At 37.9% G+C, this 18,702-nt stretch overlaps 1 protein-coding gene across 2 annotated transcripts in view; it reads right to left on the bottom strand.

Moving 5' to 3' along the window:
* The window catches only part of LOC139753406 (dual specificity protein phosphatase 3), a 92,806-nt gene that overhangs the window by 16,735 nt on the left and 57,369 nt on the right, over window positions 1–18,702 (bottom strand). The window contains exons 2-3 of one of the 2 annotated variants that reach the window (XM_071669870.1): window positions 8,472–8,908; window positions 5,306–5,444 (exon numbers count right to left, since the gene is read on the bottom strand). In XM_071669870.1, coding sequence (XP_071525971.1) covers window positions 5,306–5,444; window positions 8,472–8,514 — 182 coding nt within the window. In that variant the 5' untranslated portion in view covers window positions 8,515–8,908. The remainder of the gene's footprint in view (window positions 1–5,305; window positions 5,445–8,471; window positions 8,909–18,702) is intronic. The other variant, XM_071669869.1, reaches the window with a different exon arrangement.

Below are 18,702 nucleotides of genomic sequence, written 5' to 3' on the forward strand. Positions count from 1 at the left end.
GAAGAAGAGGGAATTTAAGTATGTGGAAGCTATCTTGGGTAAGTGTGGTGATATGGAAGGAGAGATAAGGGAGAGAACAGTTGAGGGTAGAAGAGTCATTGGGTCCTTTAATAGAATAAGGAAGGGTAGAGATGTAAGTATGGGAGTGAAGAGAGGATCAAGGGATAGCATAATCCTCCCAACCCTGACCTATGCAGCTGAAACATGGGTGTAGAATGAGGCACAGAGGTCAAGAATCTGTAAGATAGTACAATTAATGGAGTTAGTGCGAGTGGAAGACCACCTGTGACATGGGCAAATAAGGTGGAGAGAAATAAAAAAAGAATGCATGGAATGGTGTATGTGAGGGAGGCACATAAGGACAGGGATAAGTGGAAACTCTTTTGCCATGGCCACACCTTGATGGGAGTTCCTGGAGGGAACGGGGCATCAAGATATAGATAGATAGATAGATAGCTGGAACATTAAAAGTATGAACTTTAGCTGGAAGCATTAGGTAAAAGTAGTAGGTTGGAACATTAGGTAGACACATTAGGTAAAAGCAGTAGGTTGGAACATTAGATAGACATATTAGGTAATAGTAGCTGATGGGAATATTGTGCAGAAGCCTCTGAAAACAGTGTGCTAAAGTTGTCTTCTGCCACTAGCCCGTTAAAGGTGAGGCACTAAAGGATACAAAGTGGCAATGGAGTTCACCAGTTAGGGAGACTCTTCTCCCGTGGCCACCCTTATCAAGGAAATACCCAAAGCGAAAAGGCATCATATATAGACAGATAGATAGGTAAAAGCTGGAATCTAGGGATCATATCAGGGAAAATGTACCTGATTATTGTTGGAGCTTTAGAAACAAAGCTACCTCAAGAGATAGGACTTCATTTGTTCTAATACTTACTAAAGACATAAGATCTCACATGTTCTATACGGAGGGGTACATGATAGTAAGGAGAAAAAGAGAAGGCAAAGGAGGAGGATGTTTGGCTCTTTTAATAAAAGATAGCCTTAAGTTTCTGCAAACAGTAAAAGAAGGGTCATTCAGACTATCATTACTGGGAAGATTAATACCATAGTAGCACTGATATCATATAATCCTCTAAAGAACTACAATGATCCAGAACAAATGTACCATGATAATGATGAAAAAACGATCAGGATGGTATGGGAAGCAGTAAAACATGCATTTCTCAGAGATGGTAAAGTAATGATAATGAGGGATTCCATTTACAAAGATATAGACTTGAGGGACTTAGAACTTAGATTCTCATGATGACAGGAAATCATGGAGACACAAGTCATTTGAATGTATACAGGAAAATCTATATCAGCATGTCAGAAAACTCACTAAGATAAGAGTGACTGATACACCATCATTAATGTACCCTGCCTCAATGCATGCTAGCATGGATAATGAGAATATTATATAGGAAACGCCAACTGTAAAAAGTGATCACATAATGCTTAAGTGGTACAAGAGGAAGTCAAAAGAGCAGAAGTAAGACAAGACCTTAAGAGAAGATAGAATTGTGGAAACTACAGAGAACTCAACAGTTTCTATGGGAACACAGGTTGGGAAATGAAGTTCAGTAGCCACGAACCAGGGCACTGTGGTGAAAGTTAGTAGAGTTTATGTGAAATCTTTAATGAGGCAGTAGGAACATGAGTACCTACAGTCTCAAACATTGAGAAGACAGTAAGAAAGAAAGGTGAATGGTTTTATAAAGGGGTCCTTGACTTATGAATTCCTTCAGTCACACATTACATCTCCGGATTCTCTATTCAATGTTGCTGACTATTTCATGTTTTTTACAAATGCTTTCATGCTACCTGTCAGTAATACACTATTAGGGCTTGTCTGTTAGGAATGCATTATTCCTACCATACATCTCTGTTTGGAGCAAGTTACTGTTACTTGTCTGTTAGGAGGACACTGTTTTTTTAAGTCTATGAAAAATAAGTTCATGTTGCCCATATTCTAGGAATACTATACTGTTACATTTCATAAAAACAGAAAGGAGGGACTCATAATACCCTTAAGATACTAAGTTACATGATAAAGGACAGGTTTTTCAAGCTGGGATGGAAAAACTATTGTACATAAATGGAAACTTAAGCAGGAAAGAGTAAGAAGAGATGGAAATAATACTTTTTTAGTAACAAAATGATTGACACTAAATGAGCATGCAGCATGTGCAGGGAATCTCAATGGGGATCATAAGCAAGGAAGAATTTTGTGAAGGTTAAGGAATAACTACATTTGTAGTATCAATGAAAACATTCTTTGAATTAACACATTTTGAAAATGAGACTCCATAGGTAAAGTAAAAATTAATTTAATCAGCTATAATGTTATCTTGGCATTGTGTACTTTACACCAATATCATGCCAAATTTTTTTTATATATTTCAAGGGGAGATGTTCTTGTAACCAGTATGTTCTCATAATCAGTTTTGGGGAGGCCTAACAAATGCCAGATTGTAATTTATTTTCCATTAGGTAATAATCACACTGAGGCTTTCTTTCATTCTGTCCCATCCTCATTATCTTGTGCTTGGACTAACATTCATCCTCTCCATTTCATCTAACCAATTTTTGAGTTTGTATAGTACAAGGGGAATCTGGACAAACTCCAAAATCAGTCAGAAAAATGGATGATGGGATTCAGTGCAAGTAAGTGTAAGGTAATGAGGAAGGGACACAGCAAAAGAAGGCCTCAGTGCAATTATTACCTTGTGGGAAAAATATTAAAGGACTCTGCATGTGAAAGAGACCTAGAGACTGATGAGCTTAATCTATTACCACAGCTACACATAAGGAGAACTATGAAAGAGATTATATTATTATTATTATACTTTGTCGCTGTCTCCTGCGTTTGCGAGGTAGCGCAAGGAAACAGACGAAAGAAATGGCCCAACCCCCCCCCATACACATGTATATACATACGTCCACACACGCAAATATACATACCTACACAGCTTTCCATGGCTTACCCCAGACGCTTCACATGCCTTGATTCAATCCACTGACAGCACGTCAACCCCGGTATACCACATCGCTCCAATTCACTCTATTCCTTGCCCTCCTTTCACCCTCCTGCATGTTCAGGCCCCGATCACACAAAATCTTTTTCACTACATCTTTCCACCTCCAATTTGGTCTCCCTCTTCTCCTCGTTCCCTCCACCTCCAACACATATATCCTCTTGGTCAATCTTTCCTCACTCATCCTCTCCATGTGCCCAAACCACTTCAAAACACCCTCTTCTGCTCTCTCAACCACGCTCTTTTTATTTCCACACATCTCTCTTACCCTTACGTTACTCACTCGATCAAACCACCTCACACCACACATTGTCCTCAAACATCTCATTTCCAGCACATCCATCCTCCTGCGCACAACTCTCTCTATAGCCCACGCCTCGCAACCATACAACATTGTTGGAACCACTATTCCTTCATACATACCCATTTTTGCTTTCCGAGATAATGTTCTCGACTTCCACACATTCTTCAAGGCCCCCAGAATTTTCGCCCCCTCCCCTACCCTATGATCCACTTCCGCTTCCATGGTTCCATCCGCTGCCAGATCCACTCCCAGATATCTAAAACACTTCACTTCCTCCAGTTTTTCTCCATTCAAACTCACCTCCCAATTGACTTGACCCTCAACCCTACTGTACCTAATAACCTTGCTCTTATTCACATTTACTCTTAACTTTCTTCTTCCACACACTTTACCAAACTCAGTCACCAGCTTCTGCAGTTTCTCACATGAATCAGCCACCAGCGCTGTATCATCAGCGAACAACAACTGACTCACTTCCCAAGCTCTCTCATCCACAACAGACTTCATACTTGCCCCTCTTTCCAAAACTCTTGCATTTACCTCCCTAACAACCCCATCCATAAACAAATTAAACAACCATGGAGACATCACACACCCCTGCCGCAAACCTACATTCACTGAGAACCAATCACTTTCCTCTCTTCCTACACGTACACATGCCTTACATCCTCGATAAAAACTTTTCACTGCTTCTAACAACTTTCCTCCCACACCATATATTCTTAATAACTTCCACAGAGCATCTCTATCAACTCTATCATATGCCTTCTCCAGATCCATAAATGCTACATACAAATCCATTTGCTTTTCTAAGTATTTCTCACATACATTCTTCAAAGCAAACACCTGATCCACACATCCTCTACCACTTCTGAAACCACACTGCTCTTCCCCAATCTGATGCTCTGTACATGCCTTCACCCTCTCAATCAATACCCTCCCATATAATAAACCATCTAATTCTAACAGCAAATGTATAAATCACATTTATTCAAGTTAGTTATAATTACCCCAGAACCTCTTACCAGAGGCTCATGCAGTACAAGGCTGTGCTACTTCCAGTAGCAAGAAAATGTGGACTCCTTTGGAGTGAAAAATTCTTTGATGAGGGTATACTCCCAATGAAACAGCCTTGCTAAGGTGATTTTTCACATGCAGAGTATCCTTATACAGGCAGAGACTGCTCACACTAAGACTTGTATTAAATCATATGGGCAAGGACATGTGCAGTAAATCATTTACTATACATATCAGACTAAAACTGGATTATGCATTAAAAATGGCTGGCCACCAGACCTAAAGAAGTAGAAAGACCTGATTGACAAGTATCTTCGGAGAAGAACTAAGATGGTACATACATTAAGAAAACTGACTTAAAATGAGAGGTTTAGGGCTGAAAAGCTACTCACCATTGAGGAGAGGAAATATCTAAATCAGCTAAATGATAATAACCAGAGGCCATAGCTGGGCAAGAAGCTCATTAAGAAGTGCTGGTTTAGAGTTAGTGTGATGGATAGTTGGAATAACTAACCAATAAGATAATTAGTTCTGGCGTTTTCAAAAGTTCAAAAGGCTACTTGATGGCATAGAAAGTTCATGAGTTTTTAACTATATCCCTGTCCTGCACAAATAGGTAATAAAAATACAGCTTTTCCTGAATTCTTACATATTTCTTATAATCTAGCTTACCATTGTAATAAATAAACTAAACTAAAATTCCAAATTCCTAGTTCGTTTATAACTAGAAGCCAAGAAAAAGGTAAGATCATTCAACTATTACAGTCATAAAAACTTGTGCATCAATACCTAGCACACTCTAGCAACACAATATGCTGCTAAAAAACAAAACAAACATTTAAACCATTGAAGTCTTCCTGAAAACTGATAACTTAATCATGATGTATCTCATAATATTCATGAAGTTATTCATCAAACCACTTTTAATATATAATGTACATAAACTTACCAATCTCCCAGAAATAACTTTGGGTAAACTTCATCCATATCAGCACCATCTGTAAAACGAGAGATATGTCTCCTGATTTCCGGGATGGGTCGCACACGTGTCTCAATAGTGGTAACTATCTCCCTAAGATCCTCAAAATCTGAAAAAAAAGGTTGCCACTTGTTCTCTTTACATTATCATCACAATACGAAAATGAATTTACAATTACTAGAAGAAATTCCTCTTGGTACATGAATAAAGAAATCAAACAAGCATCATGAATTTGTCTTAACTTCCTTTAACAAAAAGAATGGCTCAGGGAAATTCTTCCGTAAATGTTCATCACTGCATCTCATTCTTTTCATGAAAGTTTTCTCAAAAGTATTCTTTTCTTCTTCAGTGTTAGAACCCTGAACTTCATCTTTATCTTATAAGCCAACCCATCACCTGTTTTTATGATCATGAACAACATTACATGGCCAAACAAGTCCCACTCAAGGCCATCTCTGGTGAAGCAAATGAAGGAATTGTATCAATTATACTAAGTAATAATGTTAACATCAGGCTCTTTTAATTACAGAGAATACTATGCACTTGCTGACTGGTCTGGATAACAAATCATTTGATTCCTGGCTACAACTCTGGCTGGAGAAAATTTCTTCACCTTCATACTAATAACAGACATCAATGTCTGTGCTAATCAAAACTATGTAGGAAAAGTTTACAATTACCTTATCAAGACTTCAAACAAAAACTGAAGTTAAGAGATTACCTGAAGAGAACAAGTCAAGTACTGTGCCAAGAACTGGAAGTGGGGATTGCTACAGGTTACCTATTACATAAATTTCACACTTACATCAGTTAGCTTGTACCTCACAGCTACAATGTGGTGCTTAATGTAAGAGGCCATACAATACTGGTGGACTAGATTTGTCTTCTTTGTGGGTGACACTGCAACAACAAAATGATCAACAAATTCAATGTGTGAGGAAGCTAAAGATGATAACCCTTGAAATATACTTGGAAATAATCGAAAGACTATAAAATGGTGAAGGAGCCTCAGTGCTTGGTCATGCAAATAATATCAACAAGTCCAGCATATAAAAAATCAAGAACAAAGCTGAAAAACCATCTTCACTGTGAATCACTCAGGCTGACTCTAAGCTAAGAACACAAACAGTCCACTATAGGATCGCATTTCCTCTACTCAACTTGAAGCTGTTGCTTGCTGGTAACCCCAACAACCCTCACTGCACATAATCTACTGATGCTGAAACTAACACTTGTTCTGAAAGTATTACTTATCAACATCTTTTCCCAGTAGTTTTATATGCCTTAGGTGAACGTATTTTAAATGGTTTACTTCTTTTGAATATACAAAACTGGAAATACTGGGATGGGTGGAGGGGGTCTATCTTCTTTTTTAAGTTAGCTGAGACAGTATAGGCTGTTGAGGCCCTAATTAAGGCCCCAATCACTCAAAATCTTTTTTACTCCATCCTTCCACCTCCAATTTGGTCTCCTGCTTCTCCTTGTTTCCTTCACCTCTGACACATATTTCCTCTTTGTCAATCTTTCCTCACTCATTCTCTTCAGATTTCCAAACCATTTCAAAGCACCCTCTTCTGGTCTCTCAACCACACTCTTTTTATTTCCAAACATCTCTCTTAACCTTTTATACTTACTCGATCAAACCACCTCACACCACATACTGTTCTTGAACATTTAATTTCCAAAACATCCATCCTCCTCTGTAAAACCCTATATACATCCCATGCCTTGCATTCATATAATATTGCTGGAACTGTTATTCCTTCAAACATACCCATTTTTGCTCTCCAAGATAATGCTCTCTCCTTCTAAACATTCTTCATCGCTCCTAGAACCTTTGCCCCCTCCCCCACCCTGTGACTTACTTCTGCTTCTATGGTTCCATTCGCTGCTAAGTCCACAGCCAGATATCTAAAACACTTCACTTCCTCCAATCTTTCTTCACTCAAACTTATATCCTAGCCTGAGCCAGGTATTCATTTTATCGAGCAACCCCAAGGGGTGGATGAACAGCTAGGTTGAATGTGGAATGACTGCTGCAACCAGGATTCAAACCTATGCGCTTGACCCTAGGCAGCCCATGAATGTGTCACAGTCAGGAACACTAATTGGTACACTAATTCAAGATGTTTTGTTTTAAATGACCTTTCTTGGCAACACATCCCTCGTTTAAAGCAAAGAAGGCCATTATACATAACTACATATGTTTATTACCATGACCCAACCTGACAATGCAATCACCTCAGAATTAAGGGCAACAGCTGTGGTTTGATGAGCATTCTCATCTCCTAGGTTTAGATGGACTGAATACCCCAATGTTGCTAGAACAAAGAATCAGGAAGGATAACCAAAATTTTAGGGAAACTTTTTCACAATGGTCTTTGGAAATGTATAACTAGATCTGCAATCTTGTAATAACCTCAAAAAACAATATAACCTGAAGATTATGAGACACTAATGTACACAAAATGAAGATTTAGCTGTAAAAGAATCTGATTTCCTTATAAGATTTGTAATTTTTAACATGCCAAATGGAATGGACATGCAATGGTATAATGGCTAGCAAGTTCTTTAAATTCAGGATTATACACACTGATATATGATAAGGTATAAAAGGATTTACAAAACAAAGTTGAGAAAGGCAAAGTGAATGAATTAGGGAATATCATCCCATGAAGTAATTCAATGTGAATCTGTTTAGTGCAGGGAAAAACACCCTCTCAAGGAAAGAGCAAATCATATGCAACAGTACACATATATCAAGACAATTGCAAATTTAGTGAAATGTGTTTTTATATTGACCAACATGGCATGGGCAAAACATGCCCCAATTGAGGCCATATTGGGTGTAAGAAACAAAAGAAAGTAGAAATTAATCACGGCTTTGCAGGTGTTTGTAGACCTGACTCTTAAAGGAAGAAAGAATATGTGAAGACAGAAAGACAAAAGAAGCAAAGAATTCCACTGCTTAGCTCAGCCAGTACTTGAGTGGCTAGACTCCACACAGAAATCTTGAGAAGCAGCACTCAAAGGTGTGTCATGGGTCCAAGCCTTGGGGGTGGAAACACATGCAGACAACTTATAGGAACAATGGCAGATCAAGTGGCAGGTCAGAGAAAGAGCATGTGGAACTTACATGATGGAAATTCTAATCCTCTGATATGCATCTGCATCCCCATCCTGACTGTTGTTAACGGCAATTTAGAGGTCTTGTTATCCCAAAAGTGACTGAAGGCTCTTGATGCACTTAGTTAAATGTTTCAACTGCCTTTTCGACAAGATGACTAATGAGTAATGAATTAAATGCTTCCTGTTTTTACTACTTGACTTTACTGCATTGTTAAAAATATGCTTCCATAGGTATTTTTTTAAAGTTAAATCTATTTTGAAAAAAAGAGCTTACAATAAGAGGCCATGGGAGGTTTACAATATGTTTCGTATAATTCACTGATATTGCTTGAATATCAATCAGTATGCGTTTTGCTGATTCTTCAGTTACATCAAGTGCATCATCAAAACCGAAGAGAGCACAATTTTGTTCCCTTTTTTACAAAATGACTGGAGCAGGTGTGCCTGAAAAAATAGAGTTACAGTCACATCACCAGCAGAGTTAAACTAAAGTTTCATACCTAAATTAGTGGGACAAACTTTTGGTTACAGCTAGATGAACATAATAAAGCATCTGCATTACCAGCTTGTTAAGATTAATGTAAAAATCTATATGATTATAATCATACATCCCAAGCCCCCTTTACTGGGCTCTTGCAGTTTCAAGGCCGCACTTCCCACAAGAGCAGAAAAATGATGAACTGCCCAAGAGCACAAGCGTCATCAACAAGACTACTCTTTCCTGTCCAGGCAATCAAACACCAGCTATCGATGATACAGCCTTGCCAAAGGTGGCTTCTTGCTCATGGTGTAACCACTTGCCGAGAGAGCCTTGTAACATCTAAAAATTTTTATATAGACATAATCCCTCAATACAGCCTCAAACAAAAGATACCCAACAAAAAAGACAAAATATAATTATCCAACATCATAGCTGGCTGCCATGTCAGGGTCACCTACAAAGGCTTCTTTTTCAAATTATTCAAGCTATACAACAGAGTACCCTAAAGAGCAGTTTTTCTCCACTCTCCTTTAATCATTTCCTACATGACTTGACTTTCCATTTCCTGCAGACCAAATCATGAATGCCCTCTTATTTGCAAAGAATCTCAATCACATCATGGCACCCTGACACTACCAAAGTAACAAAAAACAAGCGATTAGAATACTGTATCACCCTAACAAAATATCTGTATTGCCACAGAAATCTACTACCATCACCATCATAACCCTTTACACACATGAATCCAACCTGCAATCACTAATCAGTCTATACTGTTAACAACGCCCACTCAACAAAACTCCACCCAGATTAGGTATCATATACATCACAAATGCATCACACAAATAATAAAAACACACACACGCACACACACACACAAGTAGGTGGAGTCAGGTAACACCTATACATACTGTAAAACCTAACAAATATGCCCAATACCTATCTAGGGATATTTCAATGCCTACCATTCTGCTTGGCTCAACACTCACAACAAAGATCCCTGAAGTGGACCACTCATAAACCAACAGCAATTCCCTCAACCTATGCAACCAGGCAATCAAACACCAGCTATCGACCTTGCCAGACATCACCTGTTCATAAGCACCACACACAAAAACCACCTAAAACACAATACAAGAAAGGTTCTCTGACTACTTGTCCATCCTGATAACATTCCACCTGGCCCCACCAACCACTCAGCCACAAAAAGACTTACCCAAACTATAGGAAAGCAAACTGGCCAGTCTTCACACAGTACATGGGAACAAAGCTCCAACTTCATTGCATTACTAAGTCATGCATTCTCACACTTCATCAACATCACCAACCAAACAAGCAAAAAACACATATCACAAGGTTATATAAAGAAATACAACCCAACTTCTCTCTATAAGTAGATCTTATAAGACAAATAAACCAACTCATATAAAGCACTCACAATCAACTGAATTCAGACATATCCAAACTTTACAAAACACTATCATTAACCTAATCCCTGAAAGACAGGCTGCAAAAAGGCACCCCATCCTCAACACATAGAACCTCAAGATCCACAGCTTCCAACTCCCGTACAAATTGAAGAGGATCCACACTTATTGCACGAATCCACGCCCTACTCATGAAACACTTCTGACCCATTCCAAAGACATCCCCTCTCTCAAAGAATACACAAACATACTCATTAGCCACTCCTCAAAAATTAGCCACATACCAAACACACCTTTAAACAGGAAAGTTATGAAAAAGCTAGACAAAATCCATCTAAAAAAAAAGCTTCCCACCATCCTTCACTCCTACAGATACAAAAAGCAAAAATGCAAATAAAACTGTAACAAACTCTCTTGCAACAGACCCTGGTGTCACATCAAACTTCCATATACAATACACTAGCTCAGATGAAATCCCAGCACTTACAAATACCTTCAATGACTCCTGTTTACACAATAAAATCACTGACATCTAGAAATTTGCCTACACAAAACCAATCCAAAAACCCTCCAACTCCCCTTCCTCCTTCCACACTATATCACATGTGACTTAAGTATTAAAACTCTGAAAAATGAATTCATAACAGAAACATGCAAAATATATCCCACTCTCACTTACACAGTACGGCTTTTATGGCTTTAACCAACCACAGTGCCCAACCCACACAATACTAGTACCACTGACTTCAACAAAGCATTTGACACTGTCCCCTCATACAAAAGACACTTAATACCACCCTCCACAACAATGGCAAAAAGTAGATGGCCAACTTCATAGCTAGCTATGGAGTTCTCCAGGAGCGGTTTTCTCCAACTGTCTTCAGTCTCTTCCTACATGACATCCCATTACATCACACAAATCACAATATGATGGTCCTCCTATATGAAGATGAACTCACAATCACATTACAACAACCTGACTCCACAGCTGCAACAATACAAACATGCATCACTGCATCACACAACTGGAACAATGGATCACACAGTGTGTACACATCTCCAAAAAAGTCTTTAGTCACTCTTTTAATACCAAACAGACATGAATCCAATTTAAACTCTTCAACCACATTGCATCACTCCTACAGAACAAAATACCATCTATCTTATGCATTACATGCAATATCCATGACAATCGCTCCCCACACCAAGAACATCAACCCAAAAGCAACAGCCACGTGTCAATGACGTAAATAATAACAAAGATACAAAGATACTCCCAGTACCATCCCACCTCAACATGACTGGAATTTAATTCTTTGCATCAGTACTATACCCCTCCTACCCAAACCACACCGTAACAACACACCAAATACCCTTACAAGCACTAAGCAACCACCTCCCAACTCAGTTTTGTACATTACCCACCTGAAAGCAAACTCTTCAGACAAACATATCACCCAACCCATTACTACAAACACTGGTTCAATACATCCTACAAACTTTATTGCCCAAGAAGCAACAAACGGCAATGAAAATTCCATGATCTTACAATTAATATGTCCCGAACAAACACGCACACCCTAACAATGCTTTATGGCTTATGAGCCTAACCCCAGTGGATGTGGTTAGCTTCCTGAGAGCTGCAGGAGTTTCAAAAAGATAAAATGGACTCCTGGGGTAGGATGTGGGTATATGTACCAGAATGCTTTACTTTGTACATGTGGAATTTAATATCTATTACAAGCCCACTGCAAAACAATTATAGGTTCTGAAAAAACAGCTATAACATTTACAGTCAATGAAAAACATCAGTTACACAAAATAAACCATCAGTTAATTACTCAACTTACATGTGTAAGGGAGGCAGCATCAACCCTGGTGAAAATGGTGAATGTACAGTAATTAAAATTAACCCTCAAATGCCAAAAAGTGAATTTTTAAAGGCAAAATACTATGTCAATATTATCACACTTCCTTAAAGGGGTTATAATAAAAAAAAAAAATAACAGGATACACACCTACAGGCTTCCAAAAAATAAAAAAAATTCATGGGAACTGACAAAATACTAAACTAAAAAAAAAAACTTCAAATGTATAGCATAGAATCAGAAAGGATGATTTCCTATTAAATTTATAACTTCAAAGGGTTAATTACAAAATTTACATGATAGATTTTATAAATAACATTTCTTAGGAAAATACACAAAATCCTTGATTTGAATAAAAGCAAAATTACAGGTATAGTATGCAAGAATTAATCGTTATCACAGTCAGAAAGTATGAACATATAGAAGTATAGTAAGGATATATATATATATATATATATATATATATATATATATATATATATATATATATATATATATATATATATCAAAAATTAATTGATGGATTTGGAGGAAAAGCGCATCAAATGGATCATGTATTAAGGCCATGGAGTATACGTCAATTCTTTACTGTTCTGTGAAATTTGATTTTGTAAAGGTTATGACGGAACACGTGAGATTAACTTTAAATCCACAGAAGCTATGCAGACCTTCATTTAACCATACGTTCGTTCGTGTATTTAATAAAACAGTGAGTATATTATACTCAAAATATACCAAATATACTTAACACCATCTTTATTCACCAATAAAGCGTGCATGAGGATGTAGCAAGTAATTACACCCAGTGAACGCTCAATTCTCTTAGCGAACTAACTTAATGGCAACTGAAAGCAAATATCCTAATTAGTATTATTTATATCACTGTAGAAATACCTTAAATCTAAGTAGTTAGGGGAAATCAATTGACGTATTCAATTATTCTGTTGATATATAGAAGTGTACCCCCTCCCCCAGCAATTTCATCATTTATTGTCACATGTGTGATGCTCCAAATCACGTTTCTCGTTTATTTCACTTCTACTTAATATAAATTCATTTATATGCATACCTTCTAGGTCATCAGTAATTTCTGTGGTCTTCGTAAGATGGGACTTTACTAACAATAGATGAAATTTCTTCAATAATCGAAACTTCGTTATCGTCTTTTCGCCATATTAGCCCTTATTCGCTGTAGAAAAATGATTATGCTTAACAAACTGACAGGGAACTGAGTACAAACCTTCTTCTTTCAATAATATAAAAAGTTCTTTAGGTCGCTAGAAGTAATATGAGGTTACATAATCTATTGATTGTAAAAAATTAACCTATTTTGTTTTTTCTTCTACCCCATTTTCTCGCATGATCACAGCCCTCCCTACTACTACGGTGCATCTCTTCCGAAGCCTTAATTTGTCTCTCTGGTGCCTTTAAAATGGATCTTTACAAGATTCTCTAATTATCGTTATGTATCAATGTTTACAGTAGCATTCTCCATATAGGGCACTGATATCCAGGTCACTAAAGTTCTAGGATAAGAGACTGAACGATTTGCCCAATTTCTTACCAGTTCGAATTAATGCTCCCCAGTCTTGCATATGGAAGTAACTATGCATATTTTTCACCTTTTACTCTCAAACTGACACAAACGATTTGATTACTACTTATCAAGTTATCATTAGTCATGCCAAATTATCTTTCTCATCTAAAACGCATGTAATGACACTAAGAAAATCTTTATGAATTGTGTACAGTTTGGATTTACTCAACATCGACAATTACATCACTTTCCTCTCTTCCTACTCATACACATGCCTTACATCCTTGATATAAACTTTTCACTGCTTCTAACAACTTGCCTCCCACACCATATATTCTTAATACCTTCCACAGTGCATCTCTATCAACTCTATCATATGCCTTCTCCAGGTCCAAAAATGCTACATACACTAAAGTTCTAGGATAAGAGACTGAACGATTTGCCCAATTTCTTACCAGTTCGAATTAATGCTCCCCAGTCTTGCATATGGAAATAACTATGCATATTTTTCACCTTTTACTCTCAAACTGACACAAACGATTTGATTACTACTTATCAAGTTATCATTAGTCATGCCAAATTATCTTTCTCATCTAAAACGCATGTAATGACACTAAGAAAATCTTTATGAATTGTGTACAGTTTGGATTTACTCAACATCGACAATTACATCACTTTCCTCTCTTCCTACTCATACACATGCCTTACATCCTTGATATAAACTTTTCACTGCTTCTAACAACTTGCCTCCCACACCATATATTCTTAATACCTTCCACAGTGCATCTCTATCAACTCTATCATATGCCTTCTCCAGGTCCAAAAATGCTACATACAAATCCATTTGTTTTTCTAAGTATTTCTCACATACATTCTTCAAAGCAAACACCTGATCCACACATCCTCTACCACTTCTGTAACCACATTGCTCTTCCCCAATCTGATGCTCTGTACATGCCTTCACCCTCTCAATCAATACCCTCAAATGTAATTTCCCAGGAATACTCAACTAACTTGTGCCTTTGTAATTTGAACACTCACCTTTATCCCCTTTGCCTTTGTACAGTGGCACTATGCATGCATTCCGCCAATCCTCAGGCACTTCACCATGAGCCATACATGCATTGAATATCCTCACCAACCAGTCAACAACACATTCACCCCCTTTTTTATTAAATTCCACAGCAATACCATCCAAACCCACCGCCTTACCGGCTTTCATCTTCTGCAAAGCTTTCACTGCCTCTTCTCTGTTTACCAGACCATTCTCCCTGACCCTCTCACTTCACACACCACCTCGACCAAAACACCCTATATCTGCCACTATGTCATCTAACACATTCAAAAACATTCACATATACATATAAAAACATGCACATATTCATATTTGCTTGCCTTCAGCCATTCCTGTTGCTACCCTGCCTTCAAACTTATTTCATTATGACTGCTAGTAGTATTAGTTTCTTGCTGATGTTCTCAACTTGTCAAGTAATAAGTTAGCCACTGTTCATAGCAAGGGTATAGCCAAACTCCTGTACAAATCAATAGCGTAATTCTTCTTAGGTATACAGTAACACACCAATTGTGACATCACATTCTTAAGCTGAAGGACAGTACCACATGGTCCAGGTTTATCTAAAAAATTCAAGGATACAAAGGAAAATTATTGGCCAACGAGAGATGAATGTGGTAGGTGGTTATTCTCTTGTTTGACTAATAAAACTCACTGCCTCAGGTCAGCAGGGTGCACTGATACAAGACATCAGTTCTCACCCTGCTCTTGGTGGGAAAGATATCGAGTGCTGGGCAATGCAAGAAGATCATCAGTCTGCAGCATCATACTCAGGGATCTCTCCTTGATGTAGAAGACCTCAATTATCTGATGGCATTTAGGGTCAAGTGAAGTGTCTAATTATAGACATTCCTTTCTCCAACATGGAGAAAGTAGGGGCTCCAGCTGTTTTAGGTTTCTATAATACATTATTCAATATCTCTTCTACTTCTTGAAAGTCAACATTGAAGTCCTCTGATTGAGTTTTGGAAGGCCTATAGGTCACAGTAATTATGTTTAGCATTTATAAAATTGTGTTATTCAACAACCAACAGATTGCTTTTCAAACTGCATTGGACATATATTGCCAATCTTCTTGATTACCTCCTACCCTGACAGCATGGAGTGTCTCATTATGTTCTATATCAGGTTCATTTCTAATTGTTTCACTAAGCCAAGTTGGTCTTATTTATTATTACATCATCACCCTTAGTCATCATCATTAATTCCCAATTATCATATTCTTTTATACTGAAGGTGTCACCAGACTCTGTCTGCATGAGGTTACACTGCGAATGTATGGTCACCTTTGGTGAGGCTGTTTCAATAAGAGTACAGTCTCATCGGAGAACTTTTCACACCTAAGGCATCCATTGTTCCACTGGGAGTACAGCCTCATCGGAGAACTTCTTACACCTAAGGCATCCACTATTCCCTGTAACTAGAAGAAATGCAGGCTTGGGCTGCAGGAGCCCCTGAGAAGAGATCTTAAATAACACAAGGAAATAAGTGCTCAGTTAATCATAGATGAGTAGATATTCATCAAAGTATTTAATGTCTGGACTCATGGTTATACTGAAGTATATAATTTTTCATGGCTGTTTATCCGTTTTAAAAACCAGAAAGAGATAAAGAGAATGGATGATCACGTAGGTATGAGAAGAGGGATTGAATAAGACTCGGATCTCTGAAATGGAAAGGTCAAAAGGGGAAAAAAATGTACTTCAGATAAATGGCTGCTAGTGACCTGAATGGGGTGTCAAAAAAGATCCAGATTGGTACAAAGAGATATGCTTAAATGTAATGATAGTTGAAGTTGTTAATGAAATCTGATAAAAGACTAAAATGAGTTGTGCATTAAAATGATAATAGTTCGCAAAGCATTAGGGCTGAATATGAAATGCTAGCTACTGAATGTGATGGAATGAAGTATAAAGTAATAAGTTTGAAGAAATGGTTATGAATTACATGCTAATACTTATAGATCTTTCAAATGAGATAGAAGCAAATCAGCATGATGCTAGTAGGCTAAATGAACATCATTTTAAATTGATATGAGATAAACACAAGGAGAGGAGAATGGGATACAGAAAATTCTAGAGGTAATAGACATGAATAACAGGGAATGAAAATTTAGCAGGACAGGGCAAGGAGAGGGCTAAATATCTAGCTGGTTTCCTAAAACGGGAAAAAAGAAAGAAAAACAGTTTTAGTAACAACAAATCTGAAATGTGGAATATCCACATTAACCTAATTTATACTAATGTGGATGTATTAATGGTGATTGGTTGTTTATGGATGGGGTTCTTAGGGAGGTGAATGCAAGAGTTTTGGAGATAGGGGCAAGTATGCAGTCTGTTGTGGATGAGAGGGCTTGGGAAGCGAGTCAGTTGTTCACTGATGATACAGCGATGGTGGCTGATTTGGGTAAGAAACTGCAGAAGCTGGTGACTGAGTTTGGTAAAGTGTGGGAAAGAAGAAAGCTGAGAGTAAGTGTGAATAAGAGCAAGGTTAACAGGTACAGTAGGGTTGAGGGACAAGTCAACTGGGAGGTGAGTTTGAATGGAGAAAAACTGGAGGAAGTGAAGTGTTATAGATATCTGCGAGTGGATTTGGCAGCGGATGGAACCATGGAAGCAGAAGTGAGTCAAGGGGTGGGGGAGGGGGCGAAGGTTCTGGGAGCATTGAAGAATGTGTGGAAGGCGAGAACATTATCTCGGAAAGCAAAAATGGGCATGTTTGAAGGAACAGTGGTTCCAACAATGTCATATGGTTGCGAGGGATGGGCTATAGATAGGGTTGTGCAGAGGAGGGTGGATGTGTTGGAAATGAGGTGTTTGAGGACAATATGTGTGAGGTGGTTTGATCGAGTAAGTAATGAAAAGGTAAGAGAGATGAGTTAATAAAAAGAGTGTGGTTGAGATAGCAGAAAGAGGGTGTAATGAAATGGTTTGGTCACATGGAGAGAATGAGTGAGGAAAGACTGACAAAGAGGATATATGTATCAGAGGTGGAGGGAACGAGGAGAAGTGGGAGACCAAATTGGAGGTGGAAGGATTTGTTCACACTCAGTCTCTAGCTGTCATGTATAATGCACCAAAACCACAGCTCCCTTTTCACATCCAGGCCCCACAAAACTTTCCATGGTTTACCACAGACGCTTCACATGCCCTGGTTCAATCCAATGACATACTTGATCACCATTCCCCGCATTAGTGAGGTAGCACCAGGAATAGACAAAATATGACCACATCTGCTAAGATATTTACAGGGACAAGAAAACTGAACATACAGTAAACCCTTGATTTGATGGACTAATAGAGAATGTAACTATGGGCCCTTTTTAATACAGTAATACAATATAGAGTTCATGTGCTTTCTTTTAATTCCTCTATCACTTGATGTCATTTTGAATTGTAAAGGATTGCAAAATTATCAAATGAATAAAGTTACAATTCTCTATATACAACCTGACCCCACGGTACCAGGTTTAAGGCAGACTTAGACCAAAACAAAGTGAATAAACCCCACACTACCAAAAACAGCTGTGATATGATATGTGCATGGCGTGACGTTTGAAATTTCTTAAATTACTATTAATCAATGAATTACTACTTGCCTGGTCCACTGAATATGAAATCCATTATATCAGGGTCCATCAAATCGAGCATTAACTGTATGTGAGTAAGGGATCAGAGCTACACAAATAGCATGTGGAGTTCATGAACATCTAGAGTTCCATAAATCTATTATAAAATATGTCAGCTACAGAACGGTAATTTCGATGAAAATGCTCTGAAGAATTACTGAAGAGAAGGATTCATATGAAGCACTGGAGGCTAAATTTCAACATTCATTTACTGCTGAATACAAG

The sequence above is a fragment of the Panulirus ornatus genome, chromosome 14 (assembly GCF_036320965.1).
Source record: "Panulirus ornatus isolate Po-2019 chromosome 14, ASM3632096v1, whole genome shotgun sequence".
Classification (NCBI taxonomy): domain Eukaryota; kingdom Metazoa; phylum Arthropoda; class Malacostraca; order Decapoda; family Palinuridae; genus Panulirus; species Panulirus ornatus.